The 22,796-nt window shown below is 40.3% G+C and overlaps 1 protein-coding gene across 2 annotated transcripts in view; it reads left to right on the top strand.

The window, feature by feature from the left end:
* The first annotated feature begins 80 nt into the window (after positions 1 to 80).
* Positions 81 to 22,796, top strand: part of CWH43 (cell wall biogenesis 43 C-terminal homolog) — a 31,736-nt gene continuing 9,020 nt past the window's right edge. The window contains exons 1-12 of one of the 2 annotated variants that reach the window (XM_065060860.1): positions 91 to 323; positions 1,195 to 1,386; positions 5,429 to 5,549; positions 5,697 to 5,851; positions 7,206 to 7,407; positions 8,340 to 8,428; positions 10,322 to 10,576; positions 14,268 to 14,393; positions 16,888 to 16,967; positions 17,782 to 17,887; positions 20,178 to 20,313; positions 21,494 to 21,643. In XM_065060860.1, the coding sequence (XP_064916932.1) occupies positions 197 to 323; positions 1,195 to 1,386; positions 5,429 to 5,549; positions 5,697 to 5,851; positions 7,206 to 7,407; positions 8,340 to 8,428; positions 10,322 to 10,576; positions 14,268 to 14,393; positions 16,888 to 16,967; positions 17,782 to 17,887; positions 20,178 to 20,313; positions 21,494 to 21,643 (1,739 nt within the window). In that variant the 5' untranslated portion in view covers positions 91 to 196. Of the gene's footprint in view, positions 324 to 1,194; positions 1,387 to 5,428; positions 5,550 to 5,696; positions 5,852 to 7,205; positions 7,408 to 8,339; positions 8,429 to 10,321; positions 10,577 to 14,267; positions 14,394 to 16,887; positions 16,968 to 17,781; positions 17,888 to 20,177; positions 20,314 to 21,493; positions 21,644 to 22,796 lie in introns of both variants that reach the window. The other variant, XM_065060861.1, reaches the window with a different exon arrangement.

Here is a 22,796-nt window from a genome sequence, read left to right on the forward strand (position 1 = left end):
CAGTCTTCTCCCTCGCCGGCCAGGGCATAGGGATGAAAGGGACAATTGGCCCTCAGTAGCCAGAAGCTTGAGGGAGCCACCGTTTCTGTCAGCGAGGGCAGGCCAAGGCCGGTGTGTTGAGTGGCGGTGATCTGGAGACGTCCCTCGCACCGTAGCGCTCCGCCAGGCGGCGCTGCGGCGGGCGGGGTGAGGCGTGATGGGCGGCAGCGCCCTCCCCGCACGCGGGCCTCGGCTCCGGGCGAAGTGCCCGCCGAGCCGGGACGGACGGTGCCGCGGCGCGATGTTCCCCCTGTGGAGGGCCGTTCTCTCGGAGACCTTACTGGGTAGGTAGCGGCGCTGCTGGGGCCGGCGGGCTGTGCGGGGTTGCGGTGGAGGTGCCGGTCAGCCTCCCTCAGCCCCGCCTGGGAGCCCTGCGGAGGGCTCTCCTGGGAACGCCGTAGCGGGGCGGCCCCGGCAGCGTGTCCTGGGGCTCATCGTCCGCGGGGAGGGACGACGGAAAGCTCCTCCGCTGGAAGTGAGCGAACAGCGGTCACTGCTGAGGGTTCTTTTTGCCCTCCTAGCGCTGGAATGCCTTTTGTCTCTTGGATCAGCCCGGGATTTACTTCCTGCTCTCAGCCAGGTGTTTGCACAGGTGTTGGCAGAGCCGGTACCGAACGGGGTCCCAGCGCCGAAGGGGCTCCTGGAGCCCGGTCCCCGCGGGCGCTGGCGGCATCTCCTGCGGCGCGGAGGGGGGAGCACAGCTGGTGTGCCCGGACAGGTGTCCTGAGGGCAGAGCCGCGCTTCGGTTTGCTGGGATAAAGCGGTTAGACACTGATCTGGCTTCGGGGAGCCCTGGGACTGTGGGTGGACTACTTATGTAGGCAGCGTTGTTCCCTCTCAACCCCAGCCCTTTCCTAGCTGGAGCGCTCCTGCGCTGAACATCTAAGTAGGAACCACGGCCTAAATGAAATAAGAGCTGTTTTCTTCTCTTCATTCTGATCCCGGGAAAATGTGTTTATTTAACTTGAAATAGCAAGTGTTTATTCAGAGAAAGTGGCTACCGTTACTTGAACTACTTTCAAATACATCTGATAATCAACATTTGATATTCTACTTTGGAAGTATAAATTAGTATATTTTTAAGTAATCTCCAGGAAACCATGCTGTTGAATATCTATGATTTTTTTTTTCTCTTCCTCTTTTTTTTTTTTTTAGGCTACATTTCTTGGTCTCTTTACCATGCACTGCCACCAATGATCTATTACTTCCCTCTTCAGACACTAGCACTCACGGGCCTAGAATTATTTGCTGTTGCCTTCTTTTCTCCAGTATTCTTGATATTTGCCCCTCTTTGGAGGTTGGCTAACAACAAGTACATCCTAGCCCTCCTGAGACTGACTACGGTTGGTAAGTACGCACCATAGTGAGTTATAGATTCCATCTGGGTATCAAAGTGTAAGAATAAAGATTCCAAATGGCCTCAGAATTCAGATGATTCTGAAAAGAGACAGGAATAAGAAGTTTTTGCTCTCCTCGAAGTCACGCTTTTCTTTTTCGCTCAAGCTCTTAGATATGGTCAAAAGAATATTGTTTCCATCCATTGTGTTGGTTTTTAGACCAGTACTGCATAATTGAAGTAAAATCTCATTTCACTTTTATTTCTAGAAGCTTTTAAATTAATACAAATTGTGCCCAATAGGAAAATAATTTTTGACGCTGCACAGAGCTGGGCAGAGTGGGTGTCTTTCATACAGCAGTTTTGTATCCGTGGCAATGAGCAGAGACAAGATGTTACAGAACAGATTTGGGCTATTATAATCTGCGTAGTAATCTGCGGTGAGCAAAATGTTCTTTTTGGTAGACTTACTTTCTGAACCAGGTTTTTATTTTGTTAAAGCATATGTTTTTGTTGTTGTTGTTAAATATGTCTATATGCCTGTAGCATATTGATGAGCCTGTAGGCTCATCCTGTCTGTGAGATGACTCTCATATTGTCAGTTGCACAGGAAGAAAGTTTGATCTTATATTCAAGATAAAACTGCCTCACTACCCATTCCACATGCTCCCCTGTAAACCAAGACTTGCTGGGATTCCCTCTTTGATCTTCAGCTGACTGTTGCAAGTCTTGGTTTTTGTTGACTTCCTGGAAGTTTGTTGGGAGAAGGTTTGGCAGCTACAGCCACATTCAGAATCAAGTTATTGCTAATGAGTTTGCAACACCTGGATGAACTCAGAGGAGACAAAGGTCTCTGTCCTGCGGACAGGGCAAATGCTGCTGGTAACTGATGTCTTTCAGAAGCAGCAGCTTTTGGCTTCTGTTTCACAAGCAGCTGTTCCCGGCTCTTCATTTATCAACATAAAGTGATAAGCAGAGAATCACTTTCCATATAATCATCTTATTTTATTGGAAGAAGACAGAACAGTATCTTCTGACTTACTTTCACTACATGACTTTAGTTTTAAAAATAATTATTTTTCTTTATCTCTAAAAGATATTAGAAGTGAACACAGCTCATTGGTTTCACCAGTTTAGATGAAGCATGTTTTTACCATGTTCTTTTATTTTTATACTCTTTCTGTCATAACCATCCTAATACTTTTTTGGTTGGTTTTTAATAAGGTTTTCAGTGAGCAGCCTTCTACTTCAGCTTTCTGCATCAGTGCTCAGTGCATTGTTTTCTACAAGATCTGTTAATTTAGAAACTAGTAATGAGTGTAAACATTTCAAATTGCAGCCTGCATTCCTTCAGATATCACAGTAACACAAAATCCTTCAGATTACCTTGCTATATTTACTAGCTCACTTTGCCAGAAGAGACGGAGATTGCTTAAATGTGTGTAATTTTTGTTCTGCTAAGTAAAAGAGCAATGACAGTCCTATAATGGAATCTAAAGTCTGTTGGTTTATGCTTGTTTGCTTCACCTGAATCACAAGCTCCTAAAGACTACAAACAGAAAGCCAGCACCTTCAGTAGTAATCTGGGGAAGGGGTGTGTTAGTGGAGCATGGGGAAACTGAAGCTGTGCTCACCTTCACTTTTGGGCTAACCTGAGCATTATTATATGTAGGTATCACAGAATGTTAGGGATTGGAAGGGACCTCAAAATCCAATCCCCCTGCCAGAGCAGGAACACTTAGATGCGGCTACACAGGAAAGTGTCCGGGCGGGTTTTGAATGTCTCCAAAGAAGGAGACTCCACAACCTCCCTGGGCAGCCTGTTCCAGTGCTCTGTTACCCTCACTGAGAAGAAGTTTCTTCTCAAGTTTAAGTGGAACCTCTTGTGTTCCAGTTTGAACCCATTACCCCTTGTCCTAGTATTGGTTGTCATCGAGAAGAGCCTGGCTCCATCCTCGTGACACTCACCCTTGATATATTTGTAAACATTAATAAGGTCACCCCTCAGTCTCCTCCAAGCTAAAGAGACCCAGCTTCCCTCAGTCTTTCCTAGCTATGACCTCCCCTTCGTTCCTGCCAGAGCAGGAATTGTTCCCATAGTCACCATATTGCTTTGCTGTTTCCATCTCGCAGACACTCCAAGTATTGTCCAACCCTTGGCAAGTCTACATTGTATTCTCTCCCAGCTCTACTATACTTTCTGTTCTCCTTACCTGTTGCCCTATAGTGAGCATTAGCATTTGGGCAAGATGTAAGAGCATGTTCCTCACCCTCTTTGTCTCCAGCAAGGTGTTTAGCAGCCAGTGGTAAATCTCACTCTTTACTTGCCTCCCTACTGCGGGTTCTCAGGTTATCCAGATGCCCTTGCACAGGCAGCACTGGGCTTTATGACTTCCCATTCACTTGGTCCTCATTGCTTCATCCTATCTTTTAAATTATTTCTGTCCTATTATGCTGTGCTCCTGTTTCTCCTGTTCCTCAATTTTTTTGTGCTTTCTTTCCTTCTTTATACGTAGACCTTTGGGGCTTGTTGAACAAAATCAGGCAGAACAATCTATGCCATGTGTGCTCTACCCCATTCCACTGGAAATATTCAGTCTTCAATTTCACAATAAAAAAATCTGGGAATTCTTCATGCTTAGCTAAAACCAGAATATTGTGGGGGTTGGTTGTTTGTTCGTTTTGAAGGAAAGACTATTCCTTTAGTCATCACTATCTTTCTTTTTGCCTTTTCAGGAAGCTTTATTTTCTCTGAAACCTTTGTTTTAATTTCTGCATCCATTCATACTACTTGATTTTGTGTTCTATTAAAAAACCAAACAAACAACAGACAACAAACCAACAACAATGAACTACCCCTGTGTTAGTGTCCATTTGAATCTATGTCTTCAGACAATACACAGTAAATTTGGATAGATGTGTTTACATTTTGGGTGTACTTGCGCAGCAGCAAAAGGTGTGTCTGCTGTTAGCAGGCAAACCCACGCAAGCTTTAATCTGGCTAGCACAAGTGATGAAAGATTTGAAGAGGCAGAGTTGCAGATTTCAGCACAATTGAGCGACAGAGATCAGTGTGCATTGTACATGCAATCTCTGCTGAAGTCCTTACCCAGACATCTTCACTACATTTGGATGTCATGTTACCATCTTTACTCTAAGTTTTGCACCTTTTACTTTGAGCAGAATGAGCAAATAGACAGTTGGAGGGTTCCTGGCGTGCATTGCGAAAATCAGTGGCTCCTTTTCTGGCCTCCCTTGCTTAATGTCTCTTCAGGTTTGACTCACACTCACTTAGCAAATGGCTGGTAGCAAAATGATGTTGCTTCTCCTGCTGTGTGTCCCTGGTTCTGGGTCAGAATTCGCCTCACTGACTGAGCTTAAAAGAATGTGTGTGACCCGTAGTCACTTGAATTGCAAACCTGCTAGCAGCGTTTAAAACTAGTGATAAAGGCAAGGTCTCTGTGCCCTGGCAAATGACAGAGATGCATGTGCACTGTTTCTTCCAGTGACTGGGGGAGTGACAGTTTCCAGTAACAAGGTGACACAGGCTGCTAATGACCCCTCTGATTCCAGATGCTGGGCCAGAGGAAACCTTGTTCACACACACCAAGGCAATTGCCTTGTGCAATGTATGGTGACTGCTCCTTTCTAAAACAACATGGCTTTTGCCCCAGTGCACTTTCACAGCTTTTGAGTTATGTAGGTGTGCTGTTGAGGACTATCTGTATGCTTAGATATTTTATCCATATATCCTGTTTATGGAGTCAATGACCATAAATACTCAAATTGAGGCAATCACTGGGATAATTGCTTCCTGTTTTTGTTTTTTTTTTCCTAAAAATGGTAGCTGCTATAATGGCATATATACCCAGTTTCTATCCATACCTACATTTCTTTCGTTTGTTTAAAAATGTCTAGTGTCCTGTGTTTTCAGATGAATGGTGCAGCCATCCAAATTACAGACAAGATTGAACTAATGCACAGAAAATCCTTATTACCTGATGTCTATTGCCCGTTAAAGCAACCTCTGTATGTGTGTGTGTTTGTTTGTAGGAAGCTTAGCATCATACCAGGCACTAAATGCTTCCATCAGACTATTCGTCTTGGCTGCAGGTGTTTCTACCTCACTGCTGGTTCAAACAGTAACATGGTGGTCAGGAAACAGTTTACAAAGGTATTTTTTTTATACTGATAGGATGTCAACTGACACTTCTTTATATTAAAAAAGTTGTGTGTTTTGTTTTTTTTTCCTTCCCATGAATTTAAGATTTTTTTTTTTTCCTCTCAAATGCACCAGTATTTCTAAAACTGATTCTTACAGGTTCATCAGGATATGGGGCTTCATGCTAGGCAAGATAATGCTCCTTGTTCTTCGCATCTGGTACACATCACTAAACCCAGTCTGGAGCTCACAAGCTGCCAATACTGTCATACTGATAATTGGTTTTATAGCAGCAGTGGAGCGAATTTATTCAGGTAAGCGTATTACAGCAAAGATGGCAGTTAGGAAAACATACTAAGGTATACCTATCTATATGTCACTGGGTTTTGATTCTTTCCCCACCCCACCCCACCCCCACCCCTCCTGGTACAGTCTGTTTTTAGACCTGATGCATGAGCATTGCAGGCTTCAGAAACCATGGGGTTTCTACCATCTACCATGGGAGAAACCATCTACCCCTAACGTGGCAGAATCGATATCACAATTCATACAAGCTGTAGTAAGATGGTGTTGGAACTGCCGTCTAATTGTGGTATCTATAATGTGACGGTAAACCAAACAAAGGCATAACCTAGACCCATAAAACCAGACTGGGTTGTCCTCATTCCAACACGAAACGTCTGTGGTATTTGTTACTTTCTTAATTGAGCCTGCTCTTTGAGTTTCTTTGCCAGTGCATGTTCTTTGACAGGGAAGGGGCGACAGGACAAAACTGGGGATGTGGCAAAATAAACAGAAAGAATTGGAAGAGTAGACAAGTTGTCCTGGTCAAAATTTGTCTGAGTTCTTGGAGAGTCTGGACAGAGTACACGGCAGTGTGGGAGGCACAGGCTGAGCACACCGGGAAACTCTGAGGGTAGTATTGCCAAGGAAGACGATGAGGTTGGCTTAGTTAGCTAAGGCAGCTCATGTTAAATTCTCAGAAGTTCCTTCCTTCTCAGTATAACCTGAATGAATTAACTAAAAGACAAGACCTTATCTGTGTGTAAGTAGGTATAAATTGGCATCATGTGTATTGTTTGTAGACTTGCACTGCGTGACATAAATTAAACCCGAGCTGTCATCATAATTTGGAAAGGGAATCTACCACAGGGCATTAGGAAGGGAATCTGTCTTCTTCCCAGGTAACAAAGCAATATGTCTGTGCAATTAAAGGCACTGTTTTCTCCTTATGAGAGAAGATCTAAAGTGCACGGAAAAAGGAGAAGGAAGGGAGTTTATTTTTGGCTTCTTTCAAAGTGTCAGGTTTTGTTCTTATCAGAGTTTAGAGTTACAGAGAACAGAATACTCTGAACAAATTCTAATAACTTTTCTGCTGATTTTCAAAGCCAATTTAATTATTTAAATTCCAGTAGTATGAAGAATAATCATATGGGCACGTTGCCATTTTTGTACACTTAAGGTAAGTAGCTTTTCCTGACAGACATAGGAATGTTATCAGAGACTTTTTTGTCTTATCAATTTCCACAAATGATCAGATAAGCTAGTGTTTGTCTGAGCCAGTAATTTATTCTGGTAATTTAGTGATCTTGGCTATTTCTTTTTCACATTAACCCTTTCTAATAGGATTTGACAGTTTTCTCAGCTACATTTCTATTCTTATTCTAGGTGGAGACGAGAGGAAACAAGAAGCAAATAAAACTGGTAATGCAGTTAAAGAGACTGTTTCCCACCCTCGTTGGCTTTTGTCAGGGGTTGCTTTTGGCAGCCTCCTGTTCCTCACCCTGTGGATATTTGGGGAAGTCTCTTTAATTTCTAGATGGGCAGTAAGTGGTCATCCCCATACAGGTCCAGATCCTAATCCATATGGGTAAGTATTTTTTAATTATTATTATTATAATTTAAACAAAACAGTAATCAAAAGCCACTGCTCTTTCAGTGACAAATTAAAACTTAACCAGATGATGGTATAGGAACTTTACATAGAATAAAGTGGGTACAAGGTACTTCGCACAGAGGACTTGTGGATTCATTCTTGATTTCAGATACCTCTGGGCATTGTGTCTGAACCAATAAATCTTAAAATTTTCTAATGCAGCATGATTTTTATTTCAGCAATGAAAAACTTGATTTGCCACATTGCAAACCCATTTTTAAATTAGGACTGAGGTTTAAGGACTTATAAAGGAATTTCTTCTTTGACTGTCTGGATGGTCATGTTAGAATTGATCTTCCTTTATCATCTGCGTGGCTGGAGCCACACATCCTGCCTTTCCCACAGTCTTAATGCTGTGTGTTGCTCACCTGGAATCCAAAAATCTAGAAAGAGACCAGGTTAGTTATTCTGAGTCAGGTACCTGTAGCAGCAGGTGAGATAGTTAATAATTTGGAATTAGTGTAGACAAGAGCTACCCAAGACCAATGGCAATGTTAGATGCTATAAGATCCCCTATTTGACGTGAAAAAAATACTTCTTTCGGGGATGGATTCCTCCTTCTCATTTTCTCTGAGTTATTTTTGCCTTTTGTGCCTAGTATTTCAGTGGAGTGAATATGGCTCACTCATTCATTATGATGAACTGCCATTATTTTCAATTGGATATTATGTCCAGTAAAGGGGAGAAAATTTAGCAGAGTGTGAAATAAAGACAATTTACGCTCAAATTGAGCTCTGTTTAAAATAAAAGGAATATAAAATATTGCCAAGCATCCTTGTCTGTATGTCTAGAAGGTTCTTTTTCAATGCCAGGTGTTTAAAAAGAAATTGCGTTAATGTATGATTTGTTTTTCCTCGTTGTATTAGAGGTACAGTTCTGTTGGGTCTGGCTCATGGACTGATGCTTTCATTTTGGAGCTGGTCTTCTGTCACCAGTTTTGCCTGGTTTCTTGTAGGTAGGTGCAAATCCTGAGCAGAATTTTCGTTTCTCTTACCCTATTCCCTTTACTCAAGCCCTGTGACCCTACACCACATCTCAGAAAATTCAATTGCTAATCAAAGCAACCTTTTCTCTGTCACTAACTGCAGTATGCGTGTCTGACCAGTGGACTAAAGGTTAAAGGCCAAATGTCCAGGCCATTGCAGAGCACCGTTGTTCCCTTCACAGCCCCTGTTGAGGTTCTCTTCACATGAGTGGCCTCTCAGTTCTCACTGTCTGCATTGTGTAAGGCTACATCTGGGGTTATGGGGCTGAGATGACACAAGCTCCTTGATTGTGCAATAGGTACAATACCTTGTAATTTAATGAGCAGTTCACCCAGAGGCAAGCTTGCCTCCTGTCTCCTTAGGTGTCAGGAACCTCTAGGCAGTAAAATAATATGAACATCAAAGCAGTTCTGCTGGATCAATATATCCGTGAATCAATCTGCATACAGTGGATCTTGGGTGCTGGGAAGAGGGATTAAAGTGCTGAATCTGGACATCCATTTTCAGGATAATGGTATATCTATGCTGTGGAGCAATTAGGAGGAGATGGAAATAATTCTGCTATTGAACTGTGGAGACATGTGTTTTCCATACCTTCTAAGAATGGATGGATGGATGGATGCAGCTTGGTTTAATTTGTTGGCCCATCTGAGTGAAATTTAGTGGTGTAAATGCTGTTTAATAAAAACATAAATCTGCTTAATTTTTTGCCTTAGCTAATTGTTTGCAGATGTTTATATCAAGAAGACAGAGCAGTACTTCCTACAAATGTTTAATAATAAATTGAGACATATCAAAATGCAGAAACCAAAGGAAATTATAAGTTATGTTTGTCCGTGCTCTTGTTCACCTTCTCTTTTGGAGCACTTAAGAGCCAACACTTTCAAATCATTTTCCATGACCTTGAAGAAAAGATACTTAATGCAAACTGAGTTTCTCCTAGTCAGGAACCAAAATATAATACCAAATATCAGGAAAGTCACAATAAAGGCACAAGAGTTGGCAATGTTTAAACCATCAGTTGCCAAAATAATTTACCTTTTGCTGCAGATGTTAGAAATGTGTGTGCAGACTGTGATGTGAGTATGAGCATTTCATTTGTGATGCACATACATTGCTAATTTGAAGCAAGTACAGAATGGTTCTTCAGCTGATTCAAACATTGTATTCTAAAATGCTCAGAATCTTGCTACAGAAGAGTAATTAAAAATGTTTCTATACATTTGCTATCATGATGTGAAAGTTAATAAACATTTTCTTACCTACAATAAAGTTTTAAAACAACGTTGTCCTGTTATAGAAAGTTTCTGTAGTTGTTAATTTTCTGTTTGGGGTCAAATCCCATCACAGTCAAAGAGAGTGTGGTAAATCAAGGATCTTACAGTCAGTATAAGATTAATAGTTGTTTTCTTGCCCATTATAGGGTTATCTAAAGGAGACAAGATCGGGGAAAGATACCTTCTCTTCACATTAATGTGTCTGGTTCTTTCTATATTATATTAAAGGAAGTTCATGACAGGCAGAGCTGTTAACCTCTTAAAAACTGCATCATCCCTCTGTTATGCTGGGAGAGGTCTATGTAAGAAAAACTGTTCAGTTTTGGCTCTTTATAATGGTTTTTTGCTGTCTTTTTGCTGTAGTGTTTTCAGCTGAATATGCAATCTTTAAGACAATAAGATATTGGCAAAAGTAAATCTTTGGCTACTGGGAGTAACTGTGCTTCTAGTGATGCCGTTCTTAGGGCTGCAAAGCACAGTTATCTTTCCCAGACTCTCTTTTTTTCCTAGACACAGTGCGAAAAAGAAGGTGGTGGATAATATACTTGACTGTAACTTAGCCTATTCTTTTCTATCCCTGCACAGGTTTAGCGTCTTCTGCTGGGCTCCTTTATTTACACACCTGGAGTGCTGCTGTTGCAGGCAACATTCTCGCTGCCTTTACTATGTGTGTGTGGCCTCAACTGGCTGGACGCTTTATCAGCTGTCTGCATCCCGGGAAAGCCATGAGTACAGCCGTGTTTACCTACGTTCTTGAATTATTCTTCTGTGTATGGTGTACAGCTTATAAATTTGTACCTGGAGGAATTTACGTTAGAGAAAGCTCTCATCTTCTTTTAGGTACATTTGTGACTATGAATACAAATACAAATATGTTTGCTTGAGACTCAAACAGATGCTTAAAATGTATCTAGTTTATAAATAGCCTTTCTGAATGCACATCTCCTGTTTGATTTCCTGTGGTAAGAGTTTCTATAAGAAAATTAGTGAGACATCAAAAAAATAATCTGCTTGTTTCTTTACTGTTAGAAATAGTTTTAAATGTGGGCAGAAAATGGAATTATCCAAGGGAAAATGACAAAGGGCAGAAGTCTGATAACTCAGTACACAACTGAGAAAGAGATCTATTAATCAATCACCCTAAGAATACGGCTGCACTGTGGTCCGGTGTGTGACTGCACCTGTGTGTTGGCTGCCTGAGATAACAGTATAGTACCGCAGAGGGCAATGTAGCTTCTGGAAACTCAGGGGCTTCTGAAGGCTGTGTTACTACAACTGTAACATACTTCAGTGTGTTATTTAGCCCTGCTCTGAAGAGCAAAGCGCAGCACCCTGCTGATCTAGCTAGTCTGCGCTTGAGACCTGAGCTTCATTTCCATGTGGCTCTACCTTCTGCTTTGTGGACACACCAGTGTGTTTTGAGAAATGTTGATAAGCCTACAGTGTCAAAAACATGCAAGCAGGAGAGAGAGGTAAGAAATTGTCAGGTATTTGACAACGAGGAAGAATTGAGGTGAGCAAATACAAAAGTTTTAGCAAAATGATCCCTTGATGAAGGTGGAGAGGTGGAAATGAACCCAACCCTTTCTGGTTTTGTCTCCACAGTTATTTTCTTAATAGGTACTAACGTGTTTCAGTAGCATATTTCACTAATTATATTTAAACAATGCCAAACATTGTCTTGAGCCAAGTGTGTGGCACACTTTAAAATATGAGGCATTATCCTTTATTTTGTTTGAAAAGGATTAATCAATGCTGTGCTTGACTTGTTGCTCCAATGGTTTTAGATTTCCTAAATGTCTTTGCAATCAGTTTCTGTCACTACAGTTTCTTAGTCTCCACATGTGTTCCACATATTACAACAATCACGTGCAGAGTTTCAGTTTATTATGTTTTGAGGAGAGTTCCTGTAATGTCTTGCACTTTTCTTTGTTCTGAAAGCACTAGGGAGGTCCACAGAAACAGTAATCTCAGCTATTTTAATTTTATTTTTTGAAGTTATATGAAGAAAGCATGTGGTAGAGGAGTGTCAATTGCTTTCTTGAGTAATGCTTTGACAAAAGACAAGCTGTTACATCAAATTCTTTTCTCACTTCCTTTGAAATACACGCTTGTGATTAATTCACCTGACATGATCGCTGGATAGTAACACAGAGATGGCCCCGAGTTTCTCCTTGGTGGAAAGAGAACTGTGACCTGAACCCATCTCAGCTGATGGTGCTATATGAGTTTATATTCCATCTGAGAATCCAGCTTCTCTCTTTTTGATGGCCACCACATTGCTTATCAAAGATTTGCAAATTATACCATGAGATTGTGTATTTGTTGCTGCGCTTCTTCCCTTACAGCTTGGCTTTCTGGCAAACTGCTTGTTTTCTTCTGGTTTCTTTCAGGTGCAAGTGCTATTTCTTGCCTTCTCCTCCTGTCCAATATCCCGCCTTTCTCTTGCCACAGTTTGGGTAGGGAACCGCACCAGGGAAAGTGACAATGAAAGTAAGATCATTATATTCAAAACTTCTGTGCCACTTCACTGTGATGTAACATGATGCTGAGGGGTTGGATCCCTGGTCTTCCATCAGCTTTCACAGTTTTGAATCAGTCTTCCTTTGAGAAGGGTTTTGTGTGTTCTTCCTTCTCCATTGCACTAGACCCAGCTTCCTGGTTTGCAAAACTTCACTACAACTAGTGTAACAAGTAATGGCAATAAGAAGATACTGAGTAACGGCTATTTTATCCTCAGCTATAACTCTGAAATAAAGCTTGACTTCTATAGTGTATTAACTATGCCACAGAGATATTAAGGACATACACCTTCTCTGGCAATTCATTATGTTTTCTTTGTGGGTGACTGGATCTTTTAGCTCATAAGGGATGGGAAAAGAGCTTGTACTGTTAGTCTGAACTACCTATTGAAAAGACACCCTCGCAGTGCAGGGCAACAGTACGCTGAAGTAATTTACTAGCTTTTAAAATGTATCTACAGGCGTGCTTAGTTGCCTGTTCTTAAAAAGCCCAGCTGGTTCTGTTGGCTCTGGAGCTCAAGAGTGTAAGATGCTGCCACGTTAAACCAGCCTCCCAACCTGCTGCAGTCTGCTTACACTGTTTTTAAAACAAACTGTTGAGCAATTACTTTTGTAGTTCCTGTATAAAAATGTGTTACTTCTATCTTGGTGACAGAGCAGGTCATCTGCAAAGATAATAGACATCTACAACCAACAATGTATTTTTTTCATCAAGCTGTTATTTTAAGGTTCTGTAACATGTAGGTGTAACTTAATTGCTCTTGTCTAGATTAATTCCAGTAAACTTTGAAAGCACTGGGCTGAGCTGAGAGTTGTAGCCCTCAATAGAAGCCGGGAAGCATTTTAGCATAGTTCTCGTTCTGTGTGCTAGCTGTTTTGATATAATACCCTGAAACCCCACTGCAAATCAGTCTTTGCTTGGGAGCGCTGGCTAAGTGTGCTCGAGGTTCTGTGGAAGTTGGTGCTGGGATACGCAGAGGTGAGGGGGTCTGCTGCAAGATTTGCTACTTTGCCCCAGATGAAAGGATTAAAATATTTTGGGTTTTATTGTTCTCCCAATCAGTACGTGAATGGAGGAGGGGCAAACGTGGCTTTAAACAAATGTTTCAGTGACAGAAGAAACCTGATAAAATGTGCAGTAGTGGAACCCAGTAGTACCAGCAGAGTTAAAATATCTCTGTGTTTCCATAGTGAATAATGAGACAGGCTCTGAGGGTTGCTTGATTGGCAGCCTGATGCTGGGGACCACAAAGGTATCTGGTAATGTCACGATCCTTTGGCTGCTGGTTTGCAAGGGAAGAGCAAGAGCAGCCTTAGTGGCAGCAGCCCCCATTGTGAAAAAGACCCAAAGGTGGCCTGTATTTTGGAGCTCACCGCAGTCTGGAGTAGAGAACCTAATGTGAAGGGGTCTTTGGCTGGATACTTTTACTGTTAGGTCTGCTCTTCAGTCATCAGCACAAAGCAGGCTTAATAGGACTGTTTCAGGTGTATTAAATCTTAGCAGCGGCTTATTTGGAAAAACAAAGCAAAACAAAATGCAACAAACAATATAATATTGAACTTCATTATTTTTGTGTGAAACAGGCATTCAGTGGCATTCTAATTAATGTTTTAGCTTTTAATTCTTATTGTAATACTCCTAACTTGAAATTTTTTGAAATATTTATCATTAGTGGCATGTTTAACGTCACTAGCTCGTTTTGTTGGAAGCAATGCTTATGTCAGAAAATACAACAATGTAAATTAAAAATTTTTAAAGTGCTGCAGACATAGGTGAGGTGAATACTGTGACAATGATAAGTAGAGACTTCTCTGTCAAAAAAATCTCATGTTGCCTGCTTTACTACGTTGAGTATGGGATTTATCTGTGTTTGTGCTTTGAATTGTCTTTGTTGGAGCCATAAGGTTGAATGTAACACAACAGTTGGGAGTTTATACATGGTGCATTTATGAGCAATGTTTAATATGTTAAAGCTCTATGAAAAAGCTAATGACTTATATTTTTACAGGGTTTATCATGTTATGTATTGGGGTAGACTTTCTAACAGGACCCAAGAAGGACCTTAGCTCTGTCTTTGAAGTGAAAAGCAACCAAAAGGCACTATTCAAAAAGAGTAAAAACTATATTAAACTACGTAAGTATAATTTTATTTCCTTTCTTCCCTGACTCCAGGAATAGTGTCTGAGGAAAAAGTGTAACGCAGTGGAGTATTTTGCTCAAGTATATTAGAAATGGTTGTTTGGTGCTAGTTTTAGAGACAGACTTGTAGTTGGTATTGCCCTAGTTCCAGTTTTAATTATGACGTATTCTTACTGAAGAGCGGCTTCATTATGATTACAGTTGAGAGAGAGGCTATTTCTCATGTAATGAGCTAAATGGAAACCAAAAAAATGAACCAGGGAAAAAAGAAAATGTAAAAATAGATTTGGCATCATTTGTGATTTCATTTTGGCAGTTGAGGGGGAGGTGTCTCTGGATCTTGGGATTTATTAGAAGTGTATACTTCTAATGAAGATATCTTCTGAAGATATGAATGATTTTTCAGCCCATTTGGTATGTTGATTTTGAAGCCATTCAGTGTGACACCCTTTACCAGGCCACGTCAGCTGGCTGTCCCAGGAGCTGCTGTATAACATGACACTCCTCCAGTGTGAGGGGGCAGTCCTGCAAAACCTTCTGTGCTGACATCTCTGCACAATCCTGCCACATGTTCAGACCAGACCTGTCCTCAGGAAACCTTTTTCATCTTCTGCCTGTGGGCCGTGCCCAGAGATATCAGCTTTCCTGATGATATATATGAGGTCTACTTTCCTTAGGCTTTGAAGAGAAGTTAAAATGTTTGAGATTTTACTGCTTTTTGGCTTTTTTAACCTCTGGAATACATCCAATTCAAGTATTTCTCTACAATCACAGAATCATAGAATAGTTTGGGTTGCAAGGGACCTTCAAAGGTCATCTAGTCCAACCCCCCTGCCATGAGCAGGGACATCTTCAACCAGATCAGGTTGCTCAGAGCCCCGTCCAGCCTGGCCTGGGGTGTTTCCAGGGATGGGGCATCTACCACATCTTTGGGCAACCTGGGCTAGTGTTTCACCACCCTCATTGTGAAAAAGTTTCTTCCTCATGTCTAGCCTGGATCTCCCCTCCTTTAGTTTAAAATCATTAGCCCTTGTCCTGTTGTAACAGGCCCTGCAAAAAGTCTGTCCCTATCTTTCCTGTGTTTGAGCTTCAGGTTTGTTTCCATTGTTAGATTACTTTTGCTAAGGAAAAAGTCTGCCAGTATTGTGAATTTTGGTAAAGGAAAAAAATGCTAGATGTTAGGCATACTAACCCTATAGAGATCAGGATGCTGAAGGTTCACATTCCTGCATCATCTTTTTTTTCCCTGTGACTCTGGATCAAATCACTTACCTGCGTATCTCATTTTGGCTCATTTGAAAACTGAAGACAATAGCGCTTCACCACTTTTTAGGGCTGTTTCTGAAATCTTTATGAAGGTCTTCACCCTACATACTCAGGGGCCAGAGGAACCTGGCCCCTGAGAGTTGGTATGTTAGAGGCAATGTGAGCACCAGCATAAGTGGTTTAAATATTACCACTCAAAAACATTTCACAGGAGTAAATACTTCAAAATTCTGTCTGTCAGAAAGCACAGCAAAGCCCAGCTAATTTTGTGACATTACAACAGTGACTCTTGTATTTCTTCATCATGCCCAGAATTGTATTGTTTCTCAGCTTCCCCTTCAAGCACCTTTGCATCTTACAGAGTATGAAATTGCTTGACATTTACTAATGTAAACAGCATGTCTTTTCTTCTGACGTGATAAAATATATTTAAAGTTTACACAAAATTATTCTAGAGAACTTGCATAAAAGTAATTACATATCTGTTTAAATATTTTATGAAAGAATAAACTGGAGTTCCTGAAATCATTGTAGATACCTTACGCCACGTTATAAATGAAATAACCACAGAGGGGTTTGATCATCAAATTACAAAGTGCCAAATCCTGAAAGCTCTCAAGTGTCCACTGTAGTTATTTGGAAGGCTACAGCAGCAATGGGAGAGCTGAACTGGGATTCTCTGAAGCTACAGTGCCTTTCCAATAATGTGTCAAACAAAGGACTGCTCCGGAGGTCTGGCAGGGATCACGTCTTTCTGATGTCTAAAGGCTTGTGAAGTAAACAAAATTTTCTTCCACGTGTTGTATTAATACAAAATAAAAATTATAGACTACAAATGCATACCTGGAACACAGAGAGGAAAACACTGGAAGGTTTACATGATGCTCTTACTCATCTCCTATAGTGAATGCTTCAGTAGGCATCATTTTTACATAAATATTCCAAGGACTTTTGGTATATTTTATCTGCTCTGCCTGTTATGTTTTGGAGAATGTAAGTGTATCTGCATACATGTAGATATTCTGCATGTACATAGACACTCTTCAGTACACTGCTCTGGAATGGTGCTATCACTGGCATACATGGAAATCTAAATGTATTCATTTCCCATTCTATGAATAGTACATCTTACAATGATGGTGTACCTAGTTCTGTTTAACTGCAATAATAACATTATTTTATCTTGCTTTAAAAACAACTTTTCTGTATGCTTCTGTTTCAAGTATTGTGGCTGTTTGTTGGTGTTGGTTTGCTTGGATTGGGTCTACGTTATAAAACTTACCAGAAGAAGTTAGGCCAAGGGGTGAGTAGTGCATTTGTGAAAGTGAAACCTTTCAAATATGCAGTAAAGTGCGCGTGTGGTATTCTAGGTGTGTTGGTTGGTGCTGACGAGCTCTTCGTACCAGTATCCAAGTCTCCAGCAAAATAAATGCAGAAATGGAGATGCAAAAAGTTTAATTTGTAAATTCATATTGAACATGGGGAATGTATGGGTCTTTGGAGATTTATTGTGCTGCTATGAAGGAAAACAAACATTCTGAAAGCTTGAGATATGCTTGCCTAACATATTCAATTTGAACGTTACTTTTATAAATGAGTTTACTTGAATTTTTTTCAAAACTTGACTGGACAATGCTGTTAGGAGCCTGAGGTTCATTCCAGCTGAAGGATGCTATGTTTTTATATTTATAACTCTCCATTTGACCTCTCTGAAAACTTGGTTGATTTAGACTAGTTATGGAAATTGGATAAAAATCCTAAGATTCCAGTTTTCTGTCCGGCAAAAAATTAGGTATTGCAATGATAACAATTAAGATTAAGATGCTTAATGTTTGCAAAGTTTACCTTATAATGTGGAAAAAAGTGGGTAGTCCATCTTAGATGAAAAAATTAGTAATCTCTTTCATGTTCACTTATTTACTGTTACTTGTACAAATTCATTTTAACTATGATGACTTTTCTCCTCTTGTTAATAGCAGATTTTCATTAGGAAAATATGTTGGTTAAACATGTCTTCTTGCGTGTCTTTTATGGCACCATGTATCCAGTGTTGTTGACAGCGAAAGTATAATACCTGAGAGTCAAATTGTACTTTTTTTTCCATTCATTTCTTTGAGGTTCCAAAAAGAGACTTCTCTGCTATGATCTGGCCTTTTAGATTTGGATATGACAATGATGGATGGTCTAATTTGGAAGGATCAGCTGATTTGCTTAATCAGACAGGTAACAATTTTTTTTCCCACTTCATTTATATTTGAGAGGGTTCATCTGAAGAGACACAAACAAGAACACCTGCTGGGTAACTGAGTATCCATTAACATAAGAATTAACACATTAACACAAAAAACTGTGTTTAGTGGCTTTGTCCTGAATTTGTGAGCTGTTCCAATACAATCAGTTCTGTTGAAAATCCATTTGCAGAGATGATATTTTTTAATGTATTTTAAAGAGTTTTCTGGTTGGAGGAAACGTTTTGTTTATTATTTGGATTTTTTTTCCTCATATTACTGCTGAGTTCCTTGTCTATAGAGAAATTCTTTACGTAAATGAAATAATGATAAATATCCTTCTAGATCAAATTTAATGTTTTATAACTGGTCTTTTTTTTCAGATGTGATGCATTATGTAATTCCTAAAGGGTCTGAAATTAAAATGCCCTAAACAAGGTGTACAGGGGAGAAAGACAAGTGTGTTCCCATCACTGAGCCAGAGCAATTTATGAAAGAAAATTAGTGACTGTACCCTAGTTGAGTTGTCATGATTGTATTGTAAAGAAGAGTCTCTAACCTGTTGCTCATGGATATGATTTTCATTGGAAAATTAGCTATAGGAAATGAAGAATTTGGACCAAAGGCCAGTGCTGCTGCAGAGTGCATTGAAAGGGATTGATCAGTGGTCAACACCCATGTCTGGGTATTAATTTAATCTTTGCGTATTTATTTTTTAACTGTAATGAAAGCATTTATTTCTGTTACCTATAGTTTAAATTCATGAATATTAGAAAAAGAAATTACCTGCTGAGCATTTATTTGTGGAAATGAAGTATCACTTCTAAAAGAAGCAATTGGTAAGTCAAAAAGGCAGCAAATTCCAAAATATAAATGAATAAATCTTAATTCCTGATTGCTGGAAACAGTATTCTAGAGTTTCATGTTACGTGTATGCTGTTACATAAAATACCACATTATAATTTCCAGGAAATGCATTAATGCATTCAGAGTTAAGCTGGAGATTCTTAAACTGTTCGTTTGCTAAAGAAGAGTAGCTGATTTTGACAGCCACAAAAGAGGGGCCTGCTTCTTCAGCATAGGGGTTATCTTCAGAGGTGTGGAGGTGTGCTTTCCTTGGGCTCATCTTCTCTCTGCTGGAACAGTGAAGATGCAACATGCGATGGCTTTTGTGACTAGAACTCCTGTCTGCCCTGAAGGGAGGCAACATCAAGCCCTCTTGATGGGTTCAGTCTTTTTTTCTGTGGCCAGCATATATGCTAATGATGTAGAAGCAAAAATCTGGGAATCCACTTAAAAGTATTCTGAGCTACCATTTTCCCTGCTAGCATGGCTTTCATAGTGCTAAATAAGACATTTCAGAGCGGTCTTAATTCCTTACAGAAGGGCTGCGGATGAAGTGGTGACTCCATCTGCCTTCTAGAGTAGGAGAGCACTCCGCGGGGGCATAATCACCGCAAGAAGGGAGCACTTGCTGCTGCTGCAGCCACACCAGCCTGCTGCTGAAGTGGAGCCTGGATGGTTCAGCCACGTGCCCAGCTTGCAGCCTCCCACCTTCCGTCAGGCATGGGCAGGTCTTCCTTAGCTGCCAGTTCCTTGAGGGACCACATAGCTCTTCCTATATCCTGCAGCTAAAATACAGGAAGACCTGTCATGTTCCCCTGACAAAACCATACCTCAGCGTCTGAACAGGGAGGGACCACAGTGCCCTGAGAAACTGAGGTGTCAACAATTCACTAGAGCGGGGAACCCTTTTCTTACTGTGCCTGGTGGCTGACACTAGATTGCTATGGGCTGATTACTTGTTTTGGCAGCAGCAACTTGCTCCCTCTTGCACAGGACCCTTTGAAGCAGAATGGGATTTGGTTCATGAAGGTAAGTGCAAATGTGCTGTGTAGTGCTTGTTCATCAAGTTGAAAGCAGTAGACTTGCTACCGTGCTGTTTATCTGTGTATGCACATTATGTCTAATGCTTTTGAAATGTTCTGCACTAGGTATGTGATACCATGCCGTCTCACATGCATCCGGTTATGCACCAGGGAGGTGCTGCGGCATACAGACACTAAGTGTCTGTCCTGCTGAGGCTGTGTAGCCTGCAGTGACAGAAAGTTTGGGCGTGATTTTGTTGCCAGTGAAAGATTTTCCCCAATTGACTCCTGAATGGCTTGTGTCTGTCCCTGTGTAATCAAAAGAGAAATTATTACGTTACATAGTCATTTATAAATCATATGTATAGGTCACAGCTATGAATTTGGAAATATTTTCTGTGTTCTTCCCCACTTCAGGTGCAGATTTTATCACTATTATAGAGAGTGATGCCTCTAAACCATTCATTGGGAACAATGATCCAACAATGTGGCTAGGAGAAAGACTAGGATTTTACACGGATTTTGGTCCAAGCACAAGAGATCACACTTGGGGGTGAGTCATCTTTATGTACACAGTGACAGTAAATATATGTAAATACACTACCCAATATTCACTCCACTAGAACACGGGCAAAGAATAATTGGAATAATAACCACCGTAATGACTTGTTAGGGCTTGTCTTTAAGAATGCGCCTTGATTCCCTTTAATTACAGTGCAATGCAGATCAAGTTTTCTCATTGTTAAAAATGATCAGTTTTTGGTGCCTGGCCGTATACGCTACTTTGGCTGTGGTGATGCAGAGAATGGCATCCTGCCCTTTGATGTACAGAGGTGGATGTCTGGCATTCCAAGTACTATATCTGATTTGCTTTTCTCATTATTTTGTTTTAGCCTATGAAAAGTTTAGATTTCAGACTTAAAAACGTGATAACAGTTGGAAAATGTAACTGCACCTGGAGTTATTAGAAGTTTTTAATTCATTAAATCCAGCTTGGGCTGTATAGTGGGAAATAGGCATAGAAAGGTGCATGTCTATTTGACCAGACTTTCTGTGTCTGATTTTACTTCAGTGCTTAACCAACTAGCAGCTGCATGTCTTTGCCCTCTGGAAAATAGTGGCTTATGATGTGGCTTTTTTTCCAGGAGGATATGCAGATCTCTGTGGCAAATGGAACTTCCTAGTGATGTTGCAATGGCTATTTAATTTTTTCCGTATGTGAGGAGAATTTAGTAACTTTCCTCTTCCAGAGCCTTTGTCTTTAAGTGATGCAGAAGAGTCGTTCTCTGAAATTTTATTCAGGAAATATTTTGGAAAAACCTGACCCAAAATTGTTTTAAGGTTGATCCCAAACAGAAGCTGAAAGGTTGAGAAACCTCCTGGTTTAAAGGTGTATTTCTATCTGCTTCTACTTCTAATAAAACACATTTTAATTACTGGTAGTATAACATTCTGTTTTGTCTGAGGATGCAGATTTTGAAAGGCTCAGTGTAAGAATCCGTATATGTGGAATGGTATTTCTTAGTGTAGGAATGAATTTTTAGAAATGTACTTAAGTAATATTTTAGAGGAAAACCTTCTAGATTCAAAATAGTCCACTAGAGATGGTTTGTATTCTGGTCTGATGGTTTGAGTTCAGTGACCATTAGACTTCTGCTCACATTTATCTGCTTAGTTCACACTTGTGATGCTTGTGAACTATGAAATGTAACTGTTTCCCTCTTCTCATGCAGGATTATGGCACTATCAAGGTATCCAATTGTAAAATCTGCCCATCACCTCCTTCCATCTCCAGAGGGAGAGATTGCACCTGCCATCTCCATGACTGTCAACTTCACAGGGAAACTGGTTGATTTTGTTGTTGCCCACTTTGGAAATGAAGAGTGTGTATTTTATTTTTTGTCACATTATGTCGTGCAAAGCCATGTAACATAATTGTAATTTGTGAATTTCTGGGATTTCTTTTGTACCTTTTAAAATATGCTTCTGGAATACTGGTTCTAAGAAGGCACATTGGAGGAAATTCTATGACACAGCTACTGTTTTAAAATTTTGAAGCATTCTTTTAAATGGACAAACATGTCAGCCAACACTCAGCTGAACCTAATATCTGAGTTACTAGAGATATATAGTTCTGCAAAACCACAACACATAATAGGACTACAGATACATTTCAGTGCAGGATAGCGTGCTTCTGACTTTCTGCATGGGGAACAGATCTGTTACATTCCACGACTGCAGCTGGTTATAGTTACAGTTAGATAGCATTAATGGACAATTGATATTTATTAAAATAAAGAGTAAGAATTCTGAAACCTCCAAGAAAATACAGTGTTGAAGAAGCAACAAAAATATCCATTCACTGTCCTTCTGACTAGATGAAACTGAAATATCTAAATTGATCCCTGGATTCTGAAAGGATGAATTATACCAATAACTCAAATATGTGACAGAAAAGATTATGGTGTATATTTCAGTTCTTTAGGACAATGTCTTGATTACTTGTGTGTAATGAATACTAATAAGGGAGGGTTTTGTGATGCTTCATGTAGCCGTATTTTCTGTTTCATTTGCTGCAATATCTAGTATTATATTTGTGATTATGTAGTAAGATTTGGACTTATTTTTGTATGTGCTATAATTCAAGGAGAAGCAAATTTATGGATTGGGTGCAGAATATAATATGCAAAGAAGCTGCTCAGAAAGCAGTAGGAATTCTCGTTATGCCATAGTGAGCTTCCCTGTTTCCTTCCCCTGTGCAGAAGCTGTGCACCAAGCATGCGAATTGTACACAGATTTCCCTTTTACCAAACATATATAGGTGTCAGAAACCACTCCTAGGCTAAACTCTAGAGAAGAATTTCATTCTGTGCCTCATACAGATGATTAAGACTTGTTTCTCCAATAAACTGTTTGTTGATGTAGAAGAAAATAGCTCTGTATTCCCCCCTCAGAGAGATGAGATAAAGATGAAGGAGAAAATAGGTGGAGAAACATGGGAAACAATTACAAATTAGATTGTGTTTTGAGATGAGT

Source organism: Columba livia, chromosome 4 (assembly GCF_036013475.1).
Source record: "Columba livia isolate bColLiv1 breed racing homer chromosome 4, bColLiv1.pat.W.v2, whole genome shotgun sequence".
NCBI classification, from domain to species: Eukaryota; Metazoa; Chordata; class Aves; order Columbiformes; family Columbidae; genus Columba; species Columba livia.